The sequence below is a fragment of the Lithobates pipiens genome, unplaced genomic scaffold (assembly GCF_037356315.1).
Source record: "Lithobates pipiens isolate NorthernLeopardFrog02 unplaced genomic scaffold, aLitPip1_a1.2 Scaffold_27, whole genome shotgun sequence".
NCBI classification, from domain to species: Eukaryota; Metazoa; Chordata; class Amphibia; order Anura; family Ranidae; genus Lithobates; species Lithobates pipiens.
Genome location: NW_027507788.1, coordinates 13,448,335 through 13,472,408, shown reverse-complemented (window position 1 = coordinate 13,472,408; position 24,074 = coordinate 13,448,335). Strand labels below are relative to the sequence as shown.

At 38.6% G+C, this 24,074-nt stretch overlaps 1 protein-coding gene across 12 annotated transcripts in view; it reads right to left on the bottom strand.

Moving 5' to 3' along the window:
- LOC143933542 (uncharacterized) overlaps positions 1 to 24,074 on the bottom strand; it is a 297,764-nt gene that overhangs the window by 43,278 nt on the left and 230,412 nt on the right. For 9 of the 12 annotated variants that reach the window (XM_077456460.1, XM_077456458.1, XM_077456465.1 and 6 more), the window contains 28 exons: positions 21,407 to 21,531; positions 20,917 to 21,198; positions 20,681 to 20,806; positions 19,684 to 19,843; positions 19,173 to 19,310; positions 18,712 to 18,836; positions 18,222 to 18,503; positions 17,986 to 18,111; positions 16,685 to 16,844; positions 16,177 to 16,314; positions 15,716 to 15,840; positions 15,226 to 15,507; positions 14,989 to 15,114; positions 13,554 to 13,713; positions 13,045 to 13,182; positions 12,584 to 12,708; positions 12,094 to 12,375; positions 11,856 to 11,981; positions 10,419 to 10,578; positions 9,475 to 9,612; positions 8,638 to 8,762; positions 8,157 to 8,438; positions 7,919 to 8,044; positions 6,416 to 6,575; positions 5,120 to 5,257; positions 3,570 to 3,694; positions 3,043 to 3,324; positions 1,367 to 1,492 (listed from right to left, as the gene is read on the bottom strand). In XM_077456460.1, the coding sequence (XP_077312586.1) occupies positions 1,367 to 1,492; positions 3,043 to 3,324; positions 3,570 to 3,694; positions 5,120 to 5,257; positions 6,416 to 6,575; positions 7,919 to 8,044; positions 8,157 to 8,438; positions 8,638 to 8,762; positions 9,475 to 9,612; positions 10,419 to 10,578; positions 11,856 to 11,981; positions 12,094 to 12,375; positions 12,584 to 12,708; positions 13,045 to 13,182; positions 13,554 to 13,713; positions 14,989 to 15,114; positions 15,226 to 15,507; positions 15,716 to 15,840; positions 16,177 to 16,314; positions 16,685 to 16,844; positions 17,986 to 18,111; positions 18,222 to 18,503; positions 18,712 to 18,836; positions 19,173 to 19,310; positions 19,684 to 19,843; positions 20,681 to 20,806; positions 20,917 to 21,198; positions 21,407 to 21,531 (4,688 nt within the window). The remainder of the gene's footprint in view (positions 1 to 1,366; positions 1,493 to 3,042; positions 3,325 to 3,569; positions 3,695 to 5,119; positions 5,258 to 6,415; positions 6,576 to 7,918; positions 8,045 to 8,156; positions 8,439 to 8,637; positions 8,763 to 9,474; positions 9,613 to 10,418; positions 10,579 to 11,855; positions 11,982 to 12,093; positions 12,376 to 12,583; positions 12,709 to 13,044; positions 13,183 to 13,553; positions 13,714 to 14,988; positions 15,115 to 15,225; positions 15,508 to 15,715; positions 15,841 to 16,176; positions 16,315 to 16,684; positions 16,845 to 17,985; positions 18,112 to 18,221; positions 18,504 to 18,711; positions 18,837 to 19,172; positions 19,311 to 19,683; positions 19,844 to 20,680; positions 20,807 to 20,916; positions 21,199 to 21,406; positions 21,532 to 24,074) is intronic. The other 3 variants (XM_077456466.1, XM_077456467.1, XM_077456470.1) reach the window with 3 other exon arrangements.

The window sequence follows — 24,074 nt, the reverse complement described above, 5'->3', positions numbered from 1 at the left end:
AGCCTAATTCTTGCATCAAATTTTTTTTATTCAGTCTTGTTCAATTTTTTTCACAAAAAATAAAAACCGCAGAGGTGATCAAATACCACCAAAAGAAAGCTCTATTTGTGGGGAAAAAATGATAAAAATTTTATTTGAGTACAGTGTTGTATGACCGGGCAATTGTCATTCAAAGTGCATCAGTGCTGCAAGCTGAAAATTGGTCTGGACAGGAGGAGGTTTAAGTGCCCAGTAAGCAAGTGGTTAAACAGGGGATTAACTCCAGAGATAAAACGATAATTCTCACGCTCTAAAAGACTCTGGTCCGGCCGCACCTGGAGTATGCTGTCCAGTTCTGGGCACCGGTCCTCAGGAAGGATGTACTGGAAATGGAGCGAGTATTAAGAATGGCAACAAAGCTAATAAAGGGTCTGGAGGATATTAGTTATGAGGAAAGATTGCGAGCACTGAACTTATTCTCTCTGGGGAGACGCTTGAGAGGGGATATGATTTAAATTTATAAATACTGTGCTGGTGACCCCACAATAGGGATAAAACTTTTTCGCAAAAGGGAGTTTAACAAGACTCGTGGCCACTCATTAAAATTAGAAGAAAAGAGGTTTAAGCTTAAATTACGTAGAGGGTTCTTTACTGTAAGAGCGGCAAGGATGTGCAATTCCCTTCCACAGGCGGTGGTCTCAGCGGGGAGCATTGATAGTTTCAAGAAACTATTAGATAAGCACCTGAATGACCGCAACATGCAGGGATATACAATGTAATACTGATATATAATCACACACATAGGTTGGACTTGATGGACTTGTTTCTTTTTTCAACCTCACCTACTATGTAACTATGTATTTGTTACATTCACTGACAGACAAATTTGAAAGGAAATTCCTATACCTATAATTTAATAATTAGTAACAGTTAAGTTATTATTAGTTAGTTATTATTTCAGATTTTTAAATTTTGAATTTTGGAATTTATGGATTTAGGATTTTTCGAATTTACAATTTTTCTAATATATTTACGAATACTTTAATTCATTAAATGGCTTTTTGCCAACTCGGATATTTCCGAATTAATAAATTTGTCAAAATTCGTTCAAAAACAAATTCGGAACTAAACAAATTGTCTACCAGAAAGCAGCAAAGACCTACGCTTCAGATATCTTTGCAAACCTATTTTTTTGTTTATCAACAAAGCAATGGATCACCATGTCATCACTAATAAGTTTAACACTTGCTCCAGTGATAAACAAAGCCATGTGATCACAGCTTGTAAATGCGTTTCCTCACAATGCTTATCCCATGAAATTATACTTCTTTGAAAACCCTGAGTGAATTAAAAAAATTGTAACTTGGGCATAAAGAGATCTGCTTACCAAGGCCAAAGGTCCATGTTGGTAGTAACCATATGAAGAAATACTCGGCCACTGAATATCATCATAATTGTACAGAAGGAAGGTCTGATTTCCATCGGTGGTCAGGACAGCCTGAAATGTGTTCACCTATAAATAGAACAAATAATTGTTCAAGACGAAATCCCTGAAAGACATTTTAACCACTTCGCATCCCGCATATAGTCATATGACGTCCACAGGAGTGATCTCCCATCCTGGGCGGGCGTCACATGTCGCGTCACGCCCGATGAGCGTGCCCGGCGGCCGCGATGGCTGCCGGGCACCCGCGGTTGCCTGTTGACCGAGCAGGACCATGGATCTGTGTGTGTAAACACACAGATCCACGTCCTGTCATGCGAGAGGAGACCGATCATGTGTTTCCAGTACAGAGGAACTCCGATCGGTCTCCCCTTGCGAGCCCCCATCCCTTACAGTTATAATCACTCCCTAAGACACGCAGTTAACCCATTGGTCACCCACTAGTATTACCAGCTTCCCTGCCAGTGACATTTATACAGTAATCAATGCATTTGTACTGTATAGCACTGATTGCTGTATAAATGCCAGTGGTCCCAAAGTGATGTCAAAAAGTGTTCGATCTGTCCGCTGCAATGTCACAGTCATGATAAAAATCACAGATCGCCATCATTACTAGTAAAATAATAATAATAATAATAAAAATGCCATAAAACTAACCCCTATTTTGTAGACGCTATAACTTTTGCGCAAACCAATAAATATACGCTTATTGTGATTTTACCAAAAATATGTAGAAGAATACAAATCGGCATAAGCAAAATTAAGCAAAATAAGCAAAAAAAGGAAAAATGTACAAAAAAAACTTGGGATATTTAAAGCGGGGTTCCACCCTAAAGTGGAACTTCCGCTCATTGGAACCCCCCCCCCCCGTTGTCACATTTGGCACCTTTCAGGGGGGAGGGGGGTGCAGATACCTGTCTAAGACAGGTATTTGGTATTTGCACCCATTTCCGGGCATAGACTCCCATGGGAGTCTATGCCATTTCCTGTCCCGCTGCGCTGTCTGCTGGGACACACACGGGTCCCAGAGACAGCGCGGACCATTCCTAGTGCGCTGCGTGACTTGCGCATGTGCAGTAGGGAACTGGAAAGTGAAGCTACAATGCTTCACTTCCTGATTCTCTCACCTAGAATGGCGGCAGGAACAGCCGAGACCCGAGCGATCGATCGGTCTCAGGTGCTGACATCGCTGTACCCTGGGACAGGTGAGTGTCTGGTTATTAAAAGTCAGCAGCTGTAGCATTTATAGCTGCTGGCTTTTAATAAAAAAAATTTGTAGGTAGAATCCCTCTTTAATATAGCAAAAAAGAAAAAAATATTGTGGGTTTTTTTTTCAAACTTGTCACTGTTCTTTTTATTATAGCGCAAAAACTAAAATACACAGAGATGATCAAATATCACCAAAAGAATGCTCTATTTGTGGGGAAAAAAATTATTGTAAAATTTGTACAGTGTTGTATGACCGTGCAATTGTCATTCAATTTGCGACAGTGCTGAAAACTGAAAATTGGTTTGGGCAGGAAGGGGTTGAAAATGCCCCGTATTGAAGTGGTTAAAAAGTAAAAAAAAAACAGCCATTGTTGCAACTTAAAGAAAAGGCACCATAGTCATTTCTTTACCTTGTTTGTTGAAGATCCATAATACACAACTTGGTGCCATGTGGCTACAAACACCCACTGAGCGGTGAAATTCACACCAAGGAAGTAAGTTCTGACATCGGAGGTGGCCCGGGACAGAAGAGCGGGATCGGTGCTCTCACGGTAATATATATCACCCGTTACCCTATTATCTACATCTGTCCAGAAGATAGCCAGGAACGGGTTTCCAAATGCAACAGGAAGAGCTTGTGGTATATATTGACTGATTGGCGAGCTGAATGATAACAGACCATTATTGTTCACCTGTGAAAGAGAAAATCAACAGGATTTTTTATTTATTTATTTTTTGCACCCACAGCAATATACAGTGCAGGAATGATAGCTAATTACTGTACCTACTACATAGACACAAGTGCATAATTACTGGACAGAATAAATAAGAATGAAGCTTCCTTTCAAAACAGTAAGAATATATATTTTTTTTTAAGAATGTTTCAGAAACGAAATTCAAACTATATGTGTTAAAAAAATTTAAGCATAATAGTTACATAAAGATAAGAGCGATTTCTTCCAAAAAGCGGGATTTGTCTAGACGAAAATATCATTGGAGATCCTCCATCAAGTGACTTTGGAGTGATATTGTCGATAGCGGAGCCATATGGGTAAAGAAGATCTAAAGCAAAGATGAAACTTCATGTTATGCAATTAAAAAAAAAACTTCCACAAAATTAAATTAAAACCTTTTAAAGTTTGAAAATTGCCTAAAGTTCTAAACTTGTGGAAAGCCACCATGGTGGATATGGAAAATCTAGATATATCAATTTGTTGGCATGTTGTGGGATTGCTAATTGGTGTTCATTTTATAGTAATTATGAAAATACTGCAGAATTCATTGAGAAGTTTCATGGGAAAACATTTTCAACAAAATGTACCAAGAAATAGACATGTGCAGACTAGAATATTTCGTTTCGTTTTTTCGTTTTCGTCCGTAAATTTTATTTATTTAGTTACTCCCGAAATTCATTTTTATTTATTTCGTTTTTCGTGCAAAAATTGCATTCGTCCGAAAATCCACATGAATTACGGTCGAATCTGTCTTGGAAGGCTTATGGTATCTGTCGAATGGATAAAGAAGATTCGATGGAGCTGCTAAACTATATAGCCTATAGGCGGAGCATTCGATTGCCGAAATGTACGATTGCAGTGTCGTATAGTTGCGACGATCCCGTCGAATATTATTATAAACATGCAACGATCCCGTCGAATATTATTATAAACGTGCAACGATCCCATCGAATATTATTATAAACGTGCAACGATCCCGTCGAATATTATCATTATTTTTTTTTAATTTACTTCCCCCACCCAATTCCAGTATCGTTTCTCTCTGTCGATTCTGTTCTCTCTATGTCGAATATTTACTCTCTGTCGAAGCTTTTCTATATAATAGGACTAATAGAGGTAAACGAAACTTAGGCACATTCGACCACAGGTTCAATAGACATATGGAGTCACGTCGAATCTCCTATTCTATATCGAACGGTCACTTCGAATCTCCTATTCTATATCGAACGGTCACTTCGAATCTCCTATTCTATATCGAACTGTTGTAACAACGAAAACGAAAAAAAGCATTTATTTATGTCGGATCTTTCGTTTTTCGGAATCTGCACTTTCGTTATCGTTTGTCAAAACAAAAACGAAAATACCTGAAATTCGGACGAAAATGCATTCGGACGAAAACGAATGCACATGTCTACCAAGAAAAGTATTAAGAAGAAAGCTTCATAATCCGTGCATCAAATATAAATTTGTACAGGAGGAGAGTAAAATTGACAACTCTACTCCACCATCCATTCACCAAAATCAGATGCATTGTTATCAACATTGTAGTTGGCAAAATCTGATCCCACCGCTAAAGCTAGATGTTTACAACCACTGCCTGTGTTTCCATCATAGCCTCAGCTTCCCGCATAGGTGGCACTGAAGCAGCTGAAGAGTAGAATTCATCATAGATCATGTTTTTAGTATGAAGATCTCAGGGTTCTCCACACCTAGTTTATAATACTTTGAAATTAAGCTGATGAATCTTTGTTACCTGAAGACTGTATAAAAGGAGAAGTATTAGTTGTGTTGCGTGCGAATGGAGAGGTAATAGTTGTGGAGCGTGTGGTGATGGGTCCAGGTGTAGTTGTCAGGGGAGTGCCCATAGAATTTTCATCTCCGGTAGAATTATCTAGGAAGAAAAAATGTACCTAAATATTTTTACACACAGCGGCCTCCTAACCCACCTACCCCATTCTGGTTTTGGTGAAACGGGCAAGGATCAGGAAGGACACATGACATTAGGCATGTTCAATTTGTAGCGTTCCAAATTCATTTTTTAACAAATTGCAACAGATTTGTCAATTCAGAAACATCCAGATTAACGAAAACCTGTTAAACAAATTTTTCAGAATATTCGAAAATTCATAAACTTGTAAATTCGCCAATTCGGAAATTTGCAAATTAGAAAATCCAAAAACCCCAAAAATTCTAAAATTTGAAATAATAACTAGCTATTAAATTATAGGTATTGGAATTTCCTTTCAAATTTTGCTGTTAGTGAACGTAACGAATACGAATTTATCTGAAGTTACGAATTATCCAAAATAACGAATGCCGTATCTAAACGAATGGAACGTAATGAACTAATAATGATAAACAACAATAATAATAAAACAGTTTTATTATTATTATTATTATTTATTATTAATTCTTTCTGTTCCATTTCTTTAGATGCAGCATTTGTTATTTCGGATGATTGGTAACTTCAGATAAATTCGTATTCATTACGTTCACTAAGAGCCAAATTTAAAAGAAAAGTCCAATACCTATAATTTAATAGTTAGTTATTATTAGTTAGTTAGCTAGTTATTCTTTAGAATTTTTGGATTTTCGTTCTTTTGAATTTACAAAATTACAAATTTTCAAATTTACGAAATTGCGATCATAACGAATGAGCCGAAAAATAAAAAACAAAAAAATGAATTAAACTAAAATGAACACATTTTTTGAAGTGCACATGTCTAGATGACATGTTCTCTGGGAATAATTTGCAGAAAGACTCTTTTATTGATAGATGAGTTAGAAAGTGTTAGTAACATGATTGCAATTACTGGGATTTTTCAACAATGGCTATACATCTTATTTTTACTCTTGAAGAAAATGTACAGCACATCCTCTATTGTAAATTAAATCAGCGTATTGATATTAATCCTATTAATATCTATCTATATAAATATATGAGCACAAAAATATACAATGCTTTCCCTTGATATGAGTTTCTTCAGATTTGGTCAGATAATATTTACAATGATTTGTTAACACTGGGCTAAACACAGTGGAACCTCACCTATATTTCCATTGGTGTCTTCTGGATGTAATTTGTCCACTTTAAATGCCCAACGTCCGGTTACATTGACGTTGCTTGTGGATGATAAATTGGCAATTGAGGTTGTGAGAGATCTTGGAAGTGTGTAGTATCCTGTCTCATAGCCGCTGTTAAGTCCAGCCTATGCGGTTCAAGGACATGTATAAAGAGTTAAAAGAAGGGGGGAACTAACGCACAAACCATAGGGGAAGAAATGAATAAATAAAACCTAACAAAGTAGCTGCCAACATAAAGGGTGTTCTCACACTGAATGAAGATAGTAATAGAAAGGTAATGTGGCACTTATTGAAAAAAAAAATTATAATAATTAAGACGTTTCGATCATTAAAACCCTCAAGACAATAATAATCTTTGGAAGTTCCAACGGGATAAATCCCAAAATATGTAACATCCTTAAATTAATCTCTCATCAAAATTGTATAGCCTAAGATTAGCAAACCAATGCTATAACAATTAATGAACATCTGCCCTCCAAGCAATAATGTCCACAAAGATATTGCTAGCAGCCCCCAGACAAAATCCAATTCAATGTTGCGTCCAGGCCATAGCAATAGAATAACATATGAATATATATATATATATATATATATATATATATATATATATATATATATATATCAATAAGAAATCACAAATAATGGCATCAAGAGCATATAAGAAAAGTGCAAAGAATAAATGTCCGTGAGCAGGAAAAAATATTCTATATAAAAATGTATTACTAACGTACCAAAAAATATTGCAAAAAAGGCAAGTATAAAAAATCACTAGCTAAAAAAAAACACACACTGAAATCCTGAAAAATAAATGCACTGATATCCTGAGAAACAAAAAATATTCAAGTACAAATAAAAAATCTGTGCAAAGTAGCAATGATACAAATATAAACAAAATTCCAAGTGCAAAATAAGCACTCTGTGCAAAGTAGCAATATTGAAAAAAATGCAAAAATACCCAATTGTGAAAACACTAAAATAGTGCAAATAAACCATCATGTGCAAGTGTAGCAAAAAAAAAAAAAAAAAAACTGCAGCAACAAATAAATTGTGCCAAAGATGTGCAAAGAAGCAATAATACAAAAGCAAAAAAAATACAGGAGCTAACAGTATATATAGCGTCCAAAATATTCCAATGAAATGCTCAAAAATTTAATATGATGGTCATCAGATGAAGATTCGTGAAAAAGGAATCAAATAAATCCACAAATTGTGAAAACAACGTCCCACCTGTCGAATTTTTGTACCTGTTTGTACTGATAAAGTTTGTTTTAGCAGTTTTCAACAAGATGATTGATTACCATTTCATTGCTAACTTGGTTACCAGTGTCTCCGCTGATAAACTAAGCCAGGTGATCACAGTTTCTAAATGTGTTTCTTTTGCAGTGATTAACTCATTAAATGAAACTTCCTTTAAAGCCCCCCAGTGAATTTAAAAACTTGTAGTTCAAGAATAAAGAGATCTTCTCACCAAAGCCAAAGGTCCATCCTGGGAGGAACCATTCCAATTCATACTCGGCCACTGAATATCTTTATAATTGTACAGAAGGAAGGTCTGATTGCCATCGGTGCTCAGGACAACCTGAAATGTGTTCACCTGAAAGTACAGAAAAGGATAGTTGATGACTATACCTCTGAAAAAGATTTTTATGGTCAGAAAACAGCCATTGTTACAGCTTAAAAAAAAAGCATCATGGTACGATCCTCACCTTGTTTGTTGAAGAACCATAATACGCAACTCGGTGCCATGTGGCTACAAACACCCACTGAGCTGTAAAATTTGCGGCATGGAAGTACGTTCTGATATCAGAGGTGGCCCGGGACAGAAGAGAGGGATCGGTGCTCTCGCGATAATATATATCACCCGCTAATGCATTATTTACATCAGCCCAGAAGATAGCCAGGAACGGGTTTCCAAAAGAAACAGGAAGAGCTTGTGGCGTAAATTGACTGATTGATGATGCAAATGATAACAGACCATTGTTATTCACCTGTGAAGGAGAAAATTGAGAAGAAAACAGTTGTATTCAAATGTATCAATGTAGAATTTGTGAGGAATTCTACCAAAGCAGGAAATGGGTGTATGACCTGAGAAAAACCTTTCTTTGGGCGAAGCCTCATTTTTAAATGATTGTCATTTCAGGATTTTATATTTTAAAGAAAGAGATTTTAAATAAATGGTATACTTACATAGAGATAAGAGTAATTTCTCCCAAATAGTGGGATGTTCCTGGATGGAAATATTTTTGGAGATCCTCCATCATCTGTCTTTGGATTGATAATGTCAATTGCAGATCCATATGGGTAGAGCAGATCTGACCAAAAGAATAATCATAACTTAATTCCCCATCCAAGAATATAGATACACTCCAACCATCAACCTAGAAGCTTAAATGTGCAAACATGATCCTCTACCTTCAGCCTCCCGGATACATGGGGACTGTTATACTTAATCTGTTGGAGAAGCTGAAGTGTAGGATTCATTGCAAACTCTGTATCAATAAGAAGACCACAGAGACCCTCATACTTATAAACACGTTTGAAGAGCAACTAAAGAGCAGAATTCATCATAGATCGTGTTTTAGTAAGAAGATCTCAGGATTCCTCAATCTAGGTTATACTACTTTGAAGGGCAGCACAGTGGTGTAGTGGTTAGCACTTTCACCTAGCAGCAATAGGGTTGCTGGTTCAAATCCCGACCACGACACTATCTGCCTGGAGTTTGCATGTTCTCCCTGTGCCTGCGTGGGTTTCCTCCGGGTACTCCGGTTTCCTCCCACACTCCAAAAGACATGCTGGTAGGTTAATTAGACCCTTTCCAAAAAAATTGGCCATAATATGTGTATATGTATGTCAATGTTGTAAGTGTGTCGGGACTCTACAGTTTAAAGGACCGCATAAATAGCTGCAGATGGACACCGGTGGCAAGAAAAGCGCCCTGAGGCGATTCAGTTCGTATAGGTAGCGCTATACAAGTCATTCATTCATTCATTCATTCATTCATATTTGCTCATAAATCTTTGTTACCTGAAGACTGTATAAAAGGAGAAGTATTAGTTGTGTTGCGTCTGAATGGAGAGGTAATAGTTGTGGAGCGTGTGGTGATGGGTCCAGACGCAGTTGTCAATGGAGTGCCTGTAGAATTTCCATTTTCTGTAGAGTTATCTAGGAAGAAAAAAAACATACCTAATTTATTTTACACACAGCGGCTTTCTAACCCACCTACCCCATTCTGGTTTGGTGAAATAGGTAAGGAACAAGAAGAACACACAACATGTTCTCTGAGAATATTTTGCTGATAGACTTAGCCTTACAATGGCTATGTATCTCATTTGTGCTCTTGAAGAAAATGTACAGTACATTCTTTTGTAAAGTAAATCAGATTAATTCTATTAGGCCGTGTACACACGCGGCAACTGTTCGCCCAACTTTGTCCGTCAAACAGTTTCAGCGAACAGTCCGCTCAAACTTAGCATGAAGAAACTTGCCCACACACGACGAACGAACAGTCCGCTGAAACCTAGCGCGATGACGTTTCGACACGTACGACGGATCGAAAAATTCGACGTCCAATACACTGCAATGCAACCTTCCGACGTGGAAATCCTTTCTGAGCATGCGCGAAACTTTGTTTGTCGAACAAGCCTACACACGCGGGGACTGTCCGCCGAAACAAGGTTTCAGCGGACAGTTTTTCGGAATTTCCGAAAAACCTTGTTCAGCGGACTGTTCGCTGAAACTGTCCGCTGAAAGCCCACACACGAGCGGACTGTTCGCTGAAACCTTGTTTCGGCGGACAGTTTCGGCAAACAGTCCCCGCGTGTGTACGCGGCCTTAGTGTTCTCTATACAATAAATATATGAGCACAAAAACATACAGTACTTTCCCTTGAAATTAGTTACTTCAGATGTGGTCAGATAATATATTTACAGTGATTTATTAACACAGGGATAAGCACAGTGGCACTTCACCTATATTTCCATTGACATCTTCTGGATGTAATTTGTCCACTTTAAATGCCCAACGTCCGGTTACATTGACATTGCTTGTAGATGATAAATTGGCGACTGAGATTGCAAGGGATCCTGGGAGTGTGTAGTATCCTGTTTCATAGCCGCTGTTCATTCCAGCCTATGTAGTTCAAGAACATGTATAAAGGGTTGTCTATACAGATTACACTGTATACTGTAAGCTGTAAAAACTTTATTTACTAAAACTCAAGAAGGACAAATGTCCATGTTTTAACCAGAAAAGCAACTTTGGTGAGAAGTTTTCCTTAAAGGGGAGCTCCAGCCAAAATGTGAAGCTCCACTTCTTTGTACAACCCCCCCAACCCTCCTTCCAAGACCACGTTTTGCACTTTTTCTTAGGGGGGGAGCGAATACCTGGTTTTGAGAGGTACTCACTCCCCACTCACATCACTGTGGCGATGTGAGCTAGAAGATCAGACCCCCTCCTTCCCCCCAAAGTCTTCTGGGACACATAAAAGGTCCCATAACGGGACCATTCACAAAGCGCAGTGTGACTCGCGCATGCACATTAGTAAACAGGCTGTTCTATTCTGTAACTGATCAGAGTCACCTGTAAACCTCAAGACTTAACTATTTTGACTACATTCTAAATTTGTCCTTAAAGTGGAGCTCCAGCCAAGATGTGAAGCCCCACTTCTTTGCACCCCCCCATCTCCACTGCCACATTTGGCACTTTTTGGGGGGAGGGGAGAGCAGTAACCTGGTTTTGAGAGGTACTTGCTCCCACTTCCAGCTCACATTGCTGTGACGTTCTGAGCAGGGAAATTTGGAACCCCTCCTTCCCTCGCAGTCTTCTGGGACACATCAAAGGTCTCTTAAGACTACAGAACATTTCACAAAGTGCAGCATGACTCACACATGCACAGCAGGAAACAGACTGTTCTATTCTATAACTGACCAGAGTCACCCTGGCCTTAATGCTTAACTATTTTGACTACTTGCAAAAAACAAAAAAAAAACAACAACATTACTTCCTTGATTTCACTGCTACACTAAAGCTTATTAGTGCAATCAGATATAATGTAGATGGGTATGAAGATAGGTAGACTTGACGAGTTTCACACATACAAAGTGTTTAGTCATAAGTTCTAATCACTGTGAGCTTGAAACATATCAAGACATTCTAATCTTGATACCTGTGAAATTTTTGGATCCGTTTCTACTAATAAAGATGGTTTTAGAAGTTTTTCAACAAAACAGTTGATCACCACATCATTGCTAGCACGGTAAACAGTTTCTTCACTGATAAACAAAGTCATGTGATAACAGTTTATACATGTGTTTCTTTTGAAGTGCTTAATTCATGAAATGATGCTTTATTGAAAGCCCCCAGTACATTGAAAAACTTGTAGTTCAGAAATAAAGTGATCTGCTCACCAATGCCAAAGGTCCATCCCGGGAGAAACCATCCCAACTCATAGTTGGCCACTGAATATCTTTATAATTGTACAGAAGGAAGGTCTGATTGCCATCGGTGCTCAGGACAGCCTGAAATGTGTTCACCTGAAAGTACAGAAAATGATAGTTGGAGACAAAACCTCTGAAAAAGATTTTTAAGTTCAGAAAACAACCTTTATTACAGCATTAAAAAGACCCATCATGGTAATATCCTCACCTTGTTTGTTGAAGAACCATAATAAGCAACTCGGTGCCATGTGGCTACAAAGACCCACTGAGCTGTGAAATTCACGGAATGGAAGTAAGTTCTGATATCGGAGGTGGACCGGGACAGAAGAGAGGGATCGGTGCTCTCACGATAATATATATCACCCGCTAATGCATTATTTACATCAGCCCAGAAGATAGCCAGGAACGGGTTTCCAAAAGCAGCAGGAAGAGCTTGTGGCGTAAATTGACTGATTGATGATGCAAATGATAACAGACCATTATTATTCACCTGTGAAGGAGAAAATTGAGAAGAAAACTGTTTTAACCGGATGTACCAATGTAGAATTTGTGAGGAATTGAATCTATTTATCTGAAGTAGGAAATGGGTGTATGACCGGAGAACAATATTTCATTGGGTGACGCCTAATTTTGGATTGATGGTTGTTTCAGGATTTTATATTTTAAAGAAAGAGATTTTGAATAAATGGTATACTTACATAGAGATAAGAGTAATTTCTCCCAAATAGTGGGATGTTCCTGGATGGAAATATTTTTGGAGATCCTCCATCATCTATCTTGGGATTGATAATGTCAATTGCAGATCCATATGGGTAGAGGAGATCTGACCAAAAGAATAATCATAACTTCATTCCCCATCCAAGAATTTAGCTACACTCCAACCATCAACCTAGAAGCTTAAATGTGCAAACATGATCCTCTACCTTCAGCCTCCCGCATACATGGAGACTGTTTTACTTAATCTGTTGAAGCAGCTGAAGGGTAGGATTAATTGCAAACTGTGTATCAGTATCTCAGAGACTTTCATATTTATTATAAAAAAGTTTGAAGAGCAACTAAAGAGCAGAATTCATCATAGATCATGTTTTAATAAGAAGATCTCAGGATTCCTCAATCTAGATTATACTACTTTGAATAGTTGCTCATAAATCTTTGTTACCTGAAGACTGTATAGAAGGAGAAGAATTAGTTGTGTTGCGTCTGAATGGAGAGGTAATAGTTGTGGAGCGTGTGGTGATGGGTCCAGACGTAGTTGTCAATGGAGTGCCTGTAAAATTTCCATTTTCTGTAGAATTATCTAGGAAGAAAAAACATACCTAATTTATTTTACACACAGCGGCTTTCTTACCCACCTACCCCATTCTGGTTTGGTGAAATAGGTAAGGAACAAGAAGAACACACAACATGTTCTCTGAGAATATTTTGCTGATAGACTTATCCTTACAATGGCTGTGTATCTCATTTCTACTCTTGAAGAAAATGTACAGTACATTCTTTTGTAAAGTAAATCAGCTTCTTGATATTAATTCTATTAGTGTTTTATATACAATAAATATATGAGCAAAAAAACATATAATACTTTCCCTTGAAATTAGTTACTTCAGATGTGGTCAGATAATATATTTACAGTGATTTATTAACACTGGGATAAGCACAGTGGCACTTCACCTATATTTCCATTGACATCTTCTGGATGTAATTTGTCCACTTTAAATGCCCAACGTCCGGTTACATTGACATTGCTTGTAGATGATAAATTGGCGACTGAGATTGCAAGGGATCCTGGGAGTGTGTAGTATCCTGTTTCATAGCCGCTGTTCATTCCAGCCTATGTAGTTCAAGAACATGTATAAAGGGTTGTCTATACACATTACACTGTATACTGTATGCTGTAAAAACTTTATTTACTAAAACTCAAGAACGACCATTGTCCATGTTTTAACCAGAAAAGCAACTTTGGTGAGAAGTGTCCCTTAAAGGGGAGCGCCAGCCAAAATGTGAAGCTCCACTTCTTTGTACAACCCCCCAACCCTCCTTCCACAACCAGGTTTTGCACTTTTTCTTGGGGGGGAGCGAATACCGGGTTTTGAGAGGTACTCACTCCCACTCCCCACTCACATCGCTGTGGCGATGTGAGATAGAAGATCAGACCCCCTCCTTCCCCCCAAAGTCTTCTGGGACACATAAAAGGTCCCATAATGGGACCATTCACAAAGCGCAGTGTGACTCGCGCATGCACAGTAGTAAACAGGCTGTTCTATTCTGTAACTGATCAGAGTCACCTGTGAACCTCAAGACTTAACTATTTTGACTACATTCTAAAGTGGTCCTTAAAGTGGACCTCCAGTCAAGATGTGAAGCCCCACTTCTTTGCACCCCCCATCTCCACTGCCACATTTGGCACTTTTTGGGGGGAGGGGGAGCAGTAACCTGGTTTTGAGAGGTACTAGATCCCACTTCTGGCTCACATTGCTGTGGTGTTCTGAGCAGGGAAGTTCGGAACCCCTCCTTTCCTCGCAGTCTTCTGGGGCACATCAAAGGTCCCATAAGACTACAGGACATTTCACAAAGTGCAGCATGACTCAAACATGCACAGTAGGAAGCAGACTGTTCTATTCTGTAAATGACCAGAGTCACCCTGGCCTTAATGCTTAACTATTTTGACTACATGCTACAAAAACAAAAAAACAACAGTACTTCCTTGATCTCACTGCTACGCTAAAGCTTATTAGTGCAATCAGATATAATGTAGATGAGTATCAAGATAGGTAGCCTTGACGAGTTTCACACATACAAAGCGTTTAGTCATAAGTTCCAATCACTTTGAGCTTGAAACGTATCAAGACATTCTAATATTGATACCTGTGTAATTTTTGCATCTGTTTTTACTAATAAAGATGGTTTTAGAAGTTTTTCAACAAAACAATTGATCACCATGTCATTGCTAGCACTGTAAACAGTTTCGTCACTGATAAACAAAGTCATGTGATCACACTTTATACACGTGTTTCTTTTGCAGTGCTTAACTCATGAAATTATGCTTTATTGAAAGCCCCCAGTACATTGAAAAACTTGTAGTTCAGAAGTAAAGTGATCTGCTCACCAATGCCAAAGGTCCATTCCGGGAGAAACCGTTCCAACTCATAGTTGGCCACTGAATATCTTTATAATTGTACAGAAGGAAGGTCTGATTGCCATCGGTGCTCAGGACAGCCTGAAATGTGTTCACCTGAAAGTACAGAAAATGATAGTTGGAGACTAAACCTCTGAAAAAGATTTTTAAGTTCAAAAAACAACCATTGTTGCAGCTTTAAAAAACCCATCATGGTAATATCCTCACCTTGTTTGTTGAAGAACCATAATAAGCAACTCGGTGCCATGTGGCTACAAAGACCCACTGAGCTGTGAAATTCACGGAATGGAAGTAAGTTCTGATATCAGAGGTGGCCCGGGACAGAAGAGAGGGATCGGTGCTCTCACGATAATATATATCACCCGCTAATGCATTATTTACATCAGCCCAGAAGATAGCCAGGAACGGGTTTCCAAAAGCAGCAGGAAGAGCTTGTGGCGTATATTGACTGATTGATGATGCAAATGATAACAGACCATTATTATTCACCTGTGAAGGAGAAAATTGAGAAGAAAACTGATCTAACCGGATGTACCAATGTAGAATTTGTGAGGAATTGTACCTATTTATCTGAAGTAGGAAATGGGTGTATGACCGGAGAACAATATTTCATTGGGTGACGCCTAATTTTGGAATGATGGTTGTTTCAGGATTTTATATTTTAAAGAAAGAGATTTTGAATAAATGGTATACTTACATAGAGATAAGAGTAATTTCTCCCAAATAGTGGGATGTTCCTGGATGGAAATATTTTTGGAGATCCTCCATCGTCTATCTTGGGATTGATAATGTCAATTGCAGATCCATATGGGTAGAGCAGATCTGACCAAAAGAATAATCATAACTTAATTCCCCATCCAAGAATATAGATACACTCCAAGCATCAACCTAGAAGCTTAAATGTGCAAACATGATCCTTTACCTTCAGCCTCCCGCAGACATGAGGACTGTTTTACTTAATCTGTTGAAGCAGCTGAAGTGTAGGATTCATTGCAAACTGTGTATCAGTATCTCAGAGACCCTCATATTTATTATAAAAAAGTTTGAAGAGCAACTAAAGAGCAGAATCCATTATAGATCATGTTTTAATAAGAAGATCTCAGGATTCCTCAATCTAGTTTATACTACTTTGAATAGTTGCTCATAAATCTTTGTTACCTGAAGACTGTATAAAAGGAGAAGTATTAGTTGTGTTGCGTCTGAATGGAGAGGTAATAGTTGTGGAGCGTGTGGTGATGGGTCCAGACGCAGTTGTCAATGGAGTGCCTGCAGAATTTCCATTTTCTGTAGAATTATCTGGGAAGAAAAAGCATACCTAATTTATTTTACACACAGCGGCTTTCTAACCCACCTACCCCATTCTGGTTTGGTGAAATAGGTAAGGAACAAGAAGAACACACGACATGTTCTCTGAGAATATTTTGCTGATAGACTTAGCCTTACAATGGCTATGTATCTCATTTTTACTCTTGAAGAAAATGTACAGTACATTCTTTTGTAAAGTAAATCAGCTTCTTGATTTAATTCTATTAGTGTTCTCTATACAATAAATATATGAGCACAAAAACATACAGTACTTTCCTTTGAAATTAGTTACTTCTGGTTTGGTCAGATAATATATTTACAGTGATTTATTAACACAGGGATAAGCACAGTGGCACTTCACCTATATTTCCATTGACATCTTCTGGATGTAATTTGTCCACTTTAAATGCCCAACGTCCGGTTACATTGACATTGCTTGTAGATGATAAATTGGCGACTGAGATTGCAAGGGATCCTGGAAGTGTGTAGTATCCTGTACCATAGCCGCTGTTCATTCCAGCCTATGCAGTTCAAGAACATGTATAAAGGATTGTCTATGCACATTACACTGTATACTGTAAAAACTTTATTTACTAAAACTCAAGAGGGACAAATGTTCATGTTTTAACCAGAAAAACAACTTTGGTGACAACTGTTCCTGAAAGGGGAGCTCTAGCCAAAATGTGAAGCTCCACTTCTTTGTACAACCCCCCCCACCCCCTTCCATTGCCACCTTTTGCACTTTTTTTTGGGGGGGGGGGCAAGTACCTGGTTTTGAGAGGTACTCACTCCCACTTCCCGCTCACATTGCTGTGGCGATGTGAGCCAGAAGATCAGATCCTTCCTTACCCCCTCCCCCCGCAGTCTTCTGGAACACATAAAAGGTCCCAAATGGGACCATTCACAAAGCGCAGCGTGACTCGCACATGCATAGTAGTAAACAGGCAGTTCCATTCTGTAACTGACCAGAGTCACCCGTGAGCCTCAGGGCTTAACTATTTTGACTACGTTCTGAAGTGGTCCTTAAAGTGGAACTCCAGCCAAGATGTGAAGCTCCACTTCCTTGCATCTCCCGCCATCTCCATTGCCACATTTGCAAGACTACAGGACCATTCCCAAAGCACAGCGTGACTCAGGCATACACAGTAGGAAATAGACTGTTCTATTCTGTAAGTGACCGGAGTCACCCTGGCCTTTAGGCTTAACAATTTTTACTACGTGCTAAAAAAACAAAACAAAAAAAAAAACAATAGTACTTCCTTGTTCTCACTGATAAACTAAAGTTTGTTAGTGCAATCAGATATAATGTAGATGGGTATCAAGATAGGTAGCCTTGATGAGTTTCACACATACAAAGCGTTTAGTTATAAGTTCTAATCACTTTGAGCTTGAAACGTATCAAGACATTCTAATATTGATACCTGTGTAATTTTTGCATCTGTTTCTACTAATAAAGATGGTTTTAGACGTTTTTCAACAAATCAATTGATCACCATGTTATTGCTAGCACGGTAAACAGTTTCTTCACTGATAAACAAAGTCACGTGATCACAGTTTATACATGTGTTTCTTTTGCAGTGCTTAACTCATGAAATTATGCTTTATTGAAAGCCCCCAGTACATTGAAAAACTTGTAGTTCAGAAGTAAAGTGATCTGCTCACCAATGCCAAAGGTCCATCCCGCAAGAAACCGTTCCAACTCATAGTTGGCCACTGAATATCTTTATAATTGTACAGAAGGAAGGTCTGATTGCCATCGGTGCTCAGGACAGCCTGAAATGTGTTCACCTGAAAGTACAGAAAATGATAGTTGGAGACTAAACCTCTGAAAAAGATTTTTAAGTTCAGAAAACAACTATTGTTGCAGCTTTAAAAAACCATCATGGTAATATCCTCACCTTGTTTGTTGAAGAACCATAATAAGCAACTCGGTGCCATGTGGCTACAAAGACCCACTGAGCTGTGAAATTCACGGAATGGAAGTAAGTTCTGACATCGGAGGTGGCCCGGGACAGAAGAGAGGGATCGGTGCTCTCACGATAATATATATCACCCGCTAATGCATTATTTACATCAGCCCAGAAGATAGCCAGGAACGGGTTTCCAAAAGCAGCAGGAAGAGCTTGTGGCGTATATTGACTGATTGATGATGCAAATGATAACAGACCATTATTATTCACCTGTGAAGAAGAAAATTGAGAAGAAATCAGTTTTAACCGGATGTACCAATGTAGAATTTGTGAGGAATTGAATCTATTTATCTGAAGTAGGAAATGGGTGTATGACCGGAGAACAATATTTCATTGGGTGACGCCTAATTTTGGATTGATGGTTGTTTCAGGATTTTATATTTTAAAGAAAGAGATTTTGAATAAATGGTATACTTACATAGAGATAAGAGTAATTTCTCCCAAATAGCGGGATGTTCCTGGATGGAAATATTTTTGGAGATCCTCCATCATCTATCTTGGGATTGATAATGTCAATTGCAGATCCATATGGGTAGAGCAGATCTGACCAAAAGAATAATCATAACTTAATTCCCCATCCAAGAATTTAGCTACACTCCAACCATCAACCTAGAAGCTTAAATGTGCAAACATGATCCTTTACCTTCAGCCTCCCGCATACATGGGGACTGTTTTACTTAATCTGTTGAAGCAGCTGAAGTGTAGGATTCATTGCAAACTGTGTATCAGTATCTCAGAGACCCTCATATTTATTATAAAAAAGTTTGAAGAGCGACTAAAGAGCAGAATTCATCATAGATCATGTTTTCGTAAGAAGATCTCAGGATTCCTCAATCTAGTTTATACTACTTTGAAAAGTTGCTCATAAATCTTTGTTACCTGAAGACTGTATAAAAGGAGAAGTATTAGTTGTGTTGCGTCTGAATGGAGAGGTAATAGTTGTGGAGCGTGTGGTGATGGGTCCAGACGCAGTTGCCAATGGAGTGCCTGTAGAATTTCCATTTTCTGTAGAATTATCTAGGAAGAAAAAAAACATACCTATTTTATTTTACACACAGCGGCTTTCTAACCCACCTACCCCATTCTGGTTTGGTGAAATAGGTAAGGAACAAGAAGAACACACGACATGTTCTCTGAGAATATTTTGCTGATAGACTTAGCCTTACAATGGCTATGTATCTCATTTGTACTCTTGAAGAAAATGTACAGTACATTCTTTTGTAAAGTAAATCAGATTCTTGATATTAATTATATTAGTGTTCTCTATACAATAAATATATGAGCACAAAAACATACAGTACTTTCCCTTGAAATTAGTTACTTCAGGTTTGGTCAGATAATATATTTACAGTGATTTATTAACACTGGGATAAGCACAGTGGCACTTCACCTATATTTCCATTGACATCTTCTGGATGTAATTTGTCCACTTTAAATGCCCAACGTCCGGTTACATTGACATTGCTTGTAGATGATAAATTGGCGACTGAGATTGCAAGGGATCCTGGGAGTGTGTAGTATCCTGTACCATAGCCACTGTTCATTCCAGCCTATGCAGTTCAAGAACATGTATAAAGGATTGTCTATGCACATTACACTGTATACTGTAAGCTGTAAAAACTTTATTTACTAAAACTCAAGAAGGACAAATGTTCATGTTTTAACCAGAAAAACAACTTTGGTGAGAAGTGTTCCTGAAAGGGGAGCTCTAGCCAAAATGTGAAGCTCCACTTCTTTGTACAACCCCCCACCCCCCTTCCATTGCCATCTTTTGCACTTTTTTGGGGGGGGAAGCAAGTACCTGGTTTTGAGAGGTACTCACTCCCACTTCCCGCTCACATTGCTTTGGCGATGTGAGCCAGAAGATCAGACCCTTCCTTACCCCCCCCCCCCCCCCCCCGCAGTCTTCTGGAACACATAAAAGGTCCCAAATGGGACCATTCACAAAGCGCAGCGTGACTCGCACATGCATAGTAGTAAACAGGCAGTTCCATTCTGTAACTGACCAGAGTTCCCCGTGAGCCTCAGGGCTTAACTATTTTGACTACGTTCTGAAGTGGTCCTTAAAGTGGAACTCCAAAGGGTTTATTTATAAATTCTAATCACTTTGAGCTTGAAACGTATCAAGACATTCTAATCTTGATACCTGTGTAATTTTTGCATCTGTTTCTACTAATAAAGATGGTTTTAGATGTTTTTCAATAAAACAATTGATCACCATGTCATTGCTAGCACGGTAAACAGTTTCTTCACTGATAAACCAAGTCACGTGATCACAGTTTATACATGTGTTTCTTTTGCAGTGCTTAACTCATGAAATTATGCTCCATTGAAAGCCCCCAGTACATTGAAAAACTTGTAGTTCAGAAGTAAAGTGATCTGCTCACCAATGCCAAAGGTCCATCCCGGAAGAAACCATTCCAACTCATAGTTGGCCACTGAATATCTTTATAATTGTACAGAAGGAAGGTCTGATTGCCATCGGTGCTCAGGACAGCCTGAAATGTGTTCACCTGAAAGTACAGAAAATGATAGTTGGAGACAAAACATCAAAAAAGATTTTTAAGTTCAGAAAACAACCATTGTTGCAGCTTTAAAAAAACCATCATGGTAATATCCTCACCTTGTTTGTTGAAGAACCATAATAAGCAACTCGGTGCCATGTGGCTACAAAGACCCACTGAGCTGTGAAATTCACGGAATGGAAGTAAGTTCTGACATCGGAGGTGGCCCGGGACAGAAGAGAGGGATCGGTGCTCTCACGATAATATATATCACCCGCTAATGCATTATTTACATCAGCCCAGAAGATAGCCAGGAACGGGTTTCCAAAAGCAGCAGGAAGAGCTTGTGGCGTAAATTGACTGACTGATGATGCAAATGATAACAGACCATTATTATTCACCTGTGAAGGAGAAAATTGAGAAGAAAAACGTTTTAACCAGATGTACCAATGTAGAATTTGTGAGGAATTGTACCTATTTATCTGAAGTAGGAAATGGGTGTATGACCGGAGAACAATATTTCATTGGGTGAAGCCTAATTTTGGATTGATGGTTGTTTCAGGATTTTATATTTTAAAGAAAGAGATTTTGAATAAATGGTATACTTACATAGAGATAAGAGTAATTTCTCCCAAATAGTGGGATGTTCCTGGATGGAAATATTTTTGGAGATCCTCCATCATCTATCTTTGGATTGATAATGTCAATTGCAGATCCATATGGGTAGAGCAGATCTGACCAAAAGAATAATCATAACTTAATTCCCCATCCAAGAATTTAGCTACACTCCAACCAGCAACCTAGAAGCTTAAATGTGCAAACATGATCCTCTACCTACAGCCTCCCGCATACATGGGGACTGTTTTACTTAATCTGTTGAAGCAGCTGAAGTGTAGGATTCATTGCAAACTCTGTATCAGCAAGAAGACCACAGAGACCCTCATACTTATTATAAAAAAGTTTGAAGAGCGACAAAAGAGCAGAATTCATCATAGATCATGTTTTCGGAAGAAGATCTCAGGATTCCTCAATCTATTTTATACTACTTTGAATAGTTGCTCTTAAATCTTTGTTACCTGAAGACTGTATAAAAGGAGAAGTATTAGTTGTGTTGCGTCTGAATGGAGGGGTAATAGTTGTGGAGCGTGTGGTGATGGGTCCAGACGCAGTTGTCAATGGAGTGCCTGTAGAATTTCCATTTTCTGTAGAATTATCTAGGAAGAAAAAGCATACCTAATTTATTTTACACACAGCGGCTTTCTAACCCACCTACCCCATTCTGGTTTGGTGAAATAGGTAAGGAACAAGAAGAACACACGACATGTTCTCTGAGAATATTTTGCTGATAGACTTAGCCTTACAATGGCTATGTATCTCATTTGTACTCTTGAATAAAATGTACAGTACATTCTTTTGTAAAATAAATCAGCTTCTTGATATTATTTCTATTAGTGTTCTCTATACAATAAATATATGAGCACAAAAACATACAATACTTTCCCTTGAAATTAGTTACTTCAGGTTTGGTCAGATAATATATTTACAGTAATTTATTAACACTGGGATAAGCACAGTGGCACTTCACCTATACTTCCATTGACATCTTCTGGATGTAATTTGTCCACTTTAAATGCCCAACGTCCGGTTACATTGACATTGCTTGTAGATGATAAATTGGCGACTGCGATTGCAAGGGATCCTGGGAGTGTGTAGTATCCTGTACCATAGCCGCTGTTCATTCCAGCCTAAGCAGTTCAAGAACATGTATAAAGGGTTGTCTATGCACATTACACTGTATACTGTAAGCTGTAAAAACTTTATTTATTAAAACTCAAGAAGGACAAATGTTCATGTTTTAACCAGAAAAGCAACTTTGGTGAGAAGTTTTCATGAAAGGGGAGCGCCAGCCAAAATGTGAAGCTCCAGTTCTTTGTACAACCCCCCACCCCCCTTCCATTGCCAGCTTTTACACTTTTTTTTGAGGGGGGGAGCAAGTACCTGGTTTTGAGAGGTACTCACTCCCACTTCCCGCTCACATTGCTGTGGCGATGTGAGCCAGAAGATCAGACCCCCTCCTTACCCCCTCCGCAGTCTTCTGGAAGACATAAAAGGTCCCATAATGGGACCATTCACAAAGCGCAGCGTGACTAGCACATGCAAAGTAGTAAACAGGCAGTTCTAATGTGTAACTGACCAGAGTCACCCGTGAACCTCAAGATTTAACTATTTTGACTACGTTCTGAAGTGGTCCTTAAAGTGGAACTCCAGCCAAGATGTGAAGCTCCACTTCCTTGCACCTCCCCCCCATCTCCATTGCCACATTTGCAAGACTACAGGACCATTCCCAAAGCACAGCGTGACTCAGGCATACACAGTAGGAAACAGATTGTTCTATTCTGTAACTGACCAGAGTCACACTGGCTTTTAGACTTAACAATTTTTACTATGTGCTAAACAAAACACCAAAAAAAAAAAAAAAAATAGTACTTCCTTGATCTCACGGCTACGCTAAAGCTTATTAGTGCAATCAGATGTAATGTTGATGGGTAGCAAGATAAGTAGCCTTGACGAGTTTCACACATACAAAGCGTTTAATTATAAGTTCTAATCACTTTGAGTTGGAAACATATCAAGACATTCTAATCTTGATACCTGTGTAATTTTTGGATCTGTTTCTTTAATAAAGATGGTTTTAGAAGTTTTTCAAAAAACAATTGATCACCATGTTATTGCTAGCACGGTAAACAGTTTCTCCATTAATAAACAAAGTCATGTGATCACAATACAATACATTGAAAAACTTGTAGTTCAGGAATAAAGTGATCTTCGCACCAATGCCAAAGGTCCATCCCGGGAGAAACCATTCCAACTCATAGTTGGCCACTGAATATCTTTATAATTGTACAGAAGGAAGGTCTGATTGCCATCGGTGCTCAGGACAGCCTGAAATGTGTTCACCTGAAAGTACAGAAAATGATAGTTGGAGACTAAACCTCTGAAAAAGATTTTTAATTTCAGAAAACAACCATTATTACAGCATTAAAAAGACCCATCATGGTAATATTCTCACCTTGTTTGTTGAAGAACCATAATAAGCAACTCGGTGCCATGTGGCTACAAAGACCCACTGAGCTGTGAAATTCACGGCATGGAAGTAAGTTCTGATATCGGAGGTGGCCCGGGACAGAAGAGAGGGATCGGTGCTCTCACGATAATATATATCACCCGCTAATGCATTATTTACATCAGCCCAGAAGATAGCCAGGAACGGGTTTCC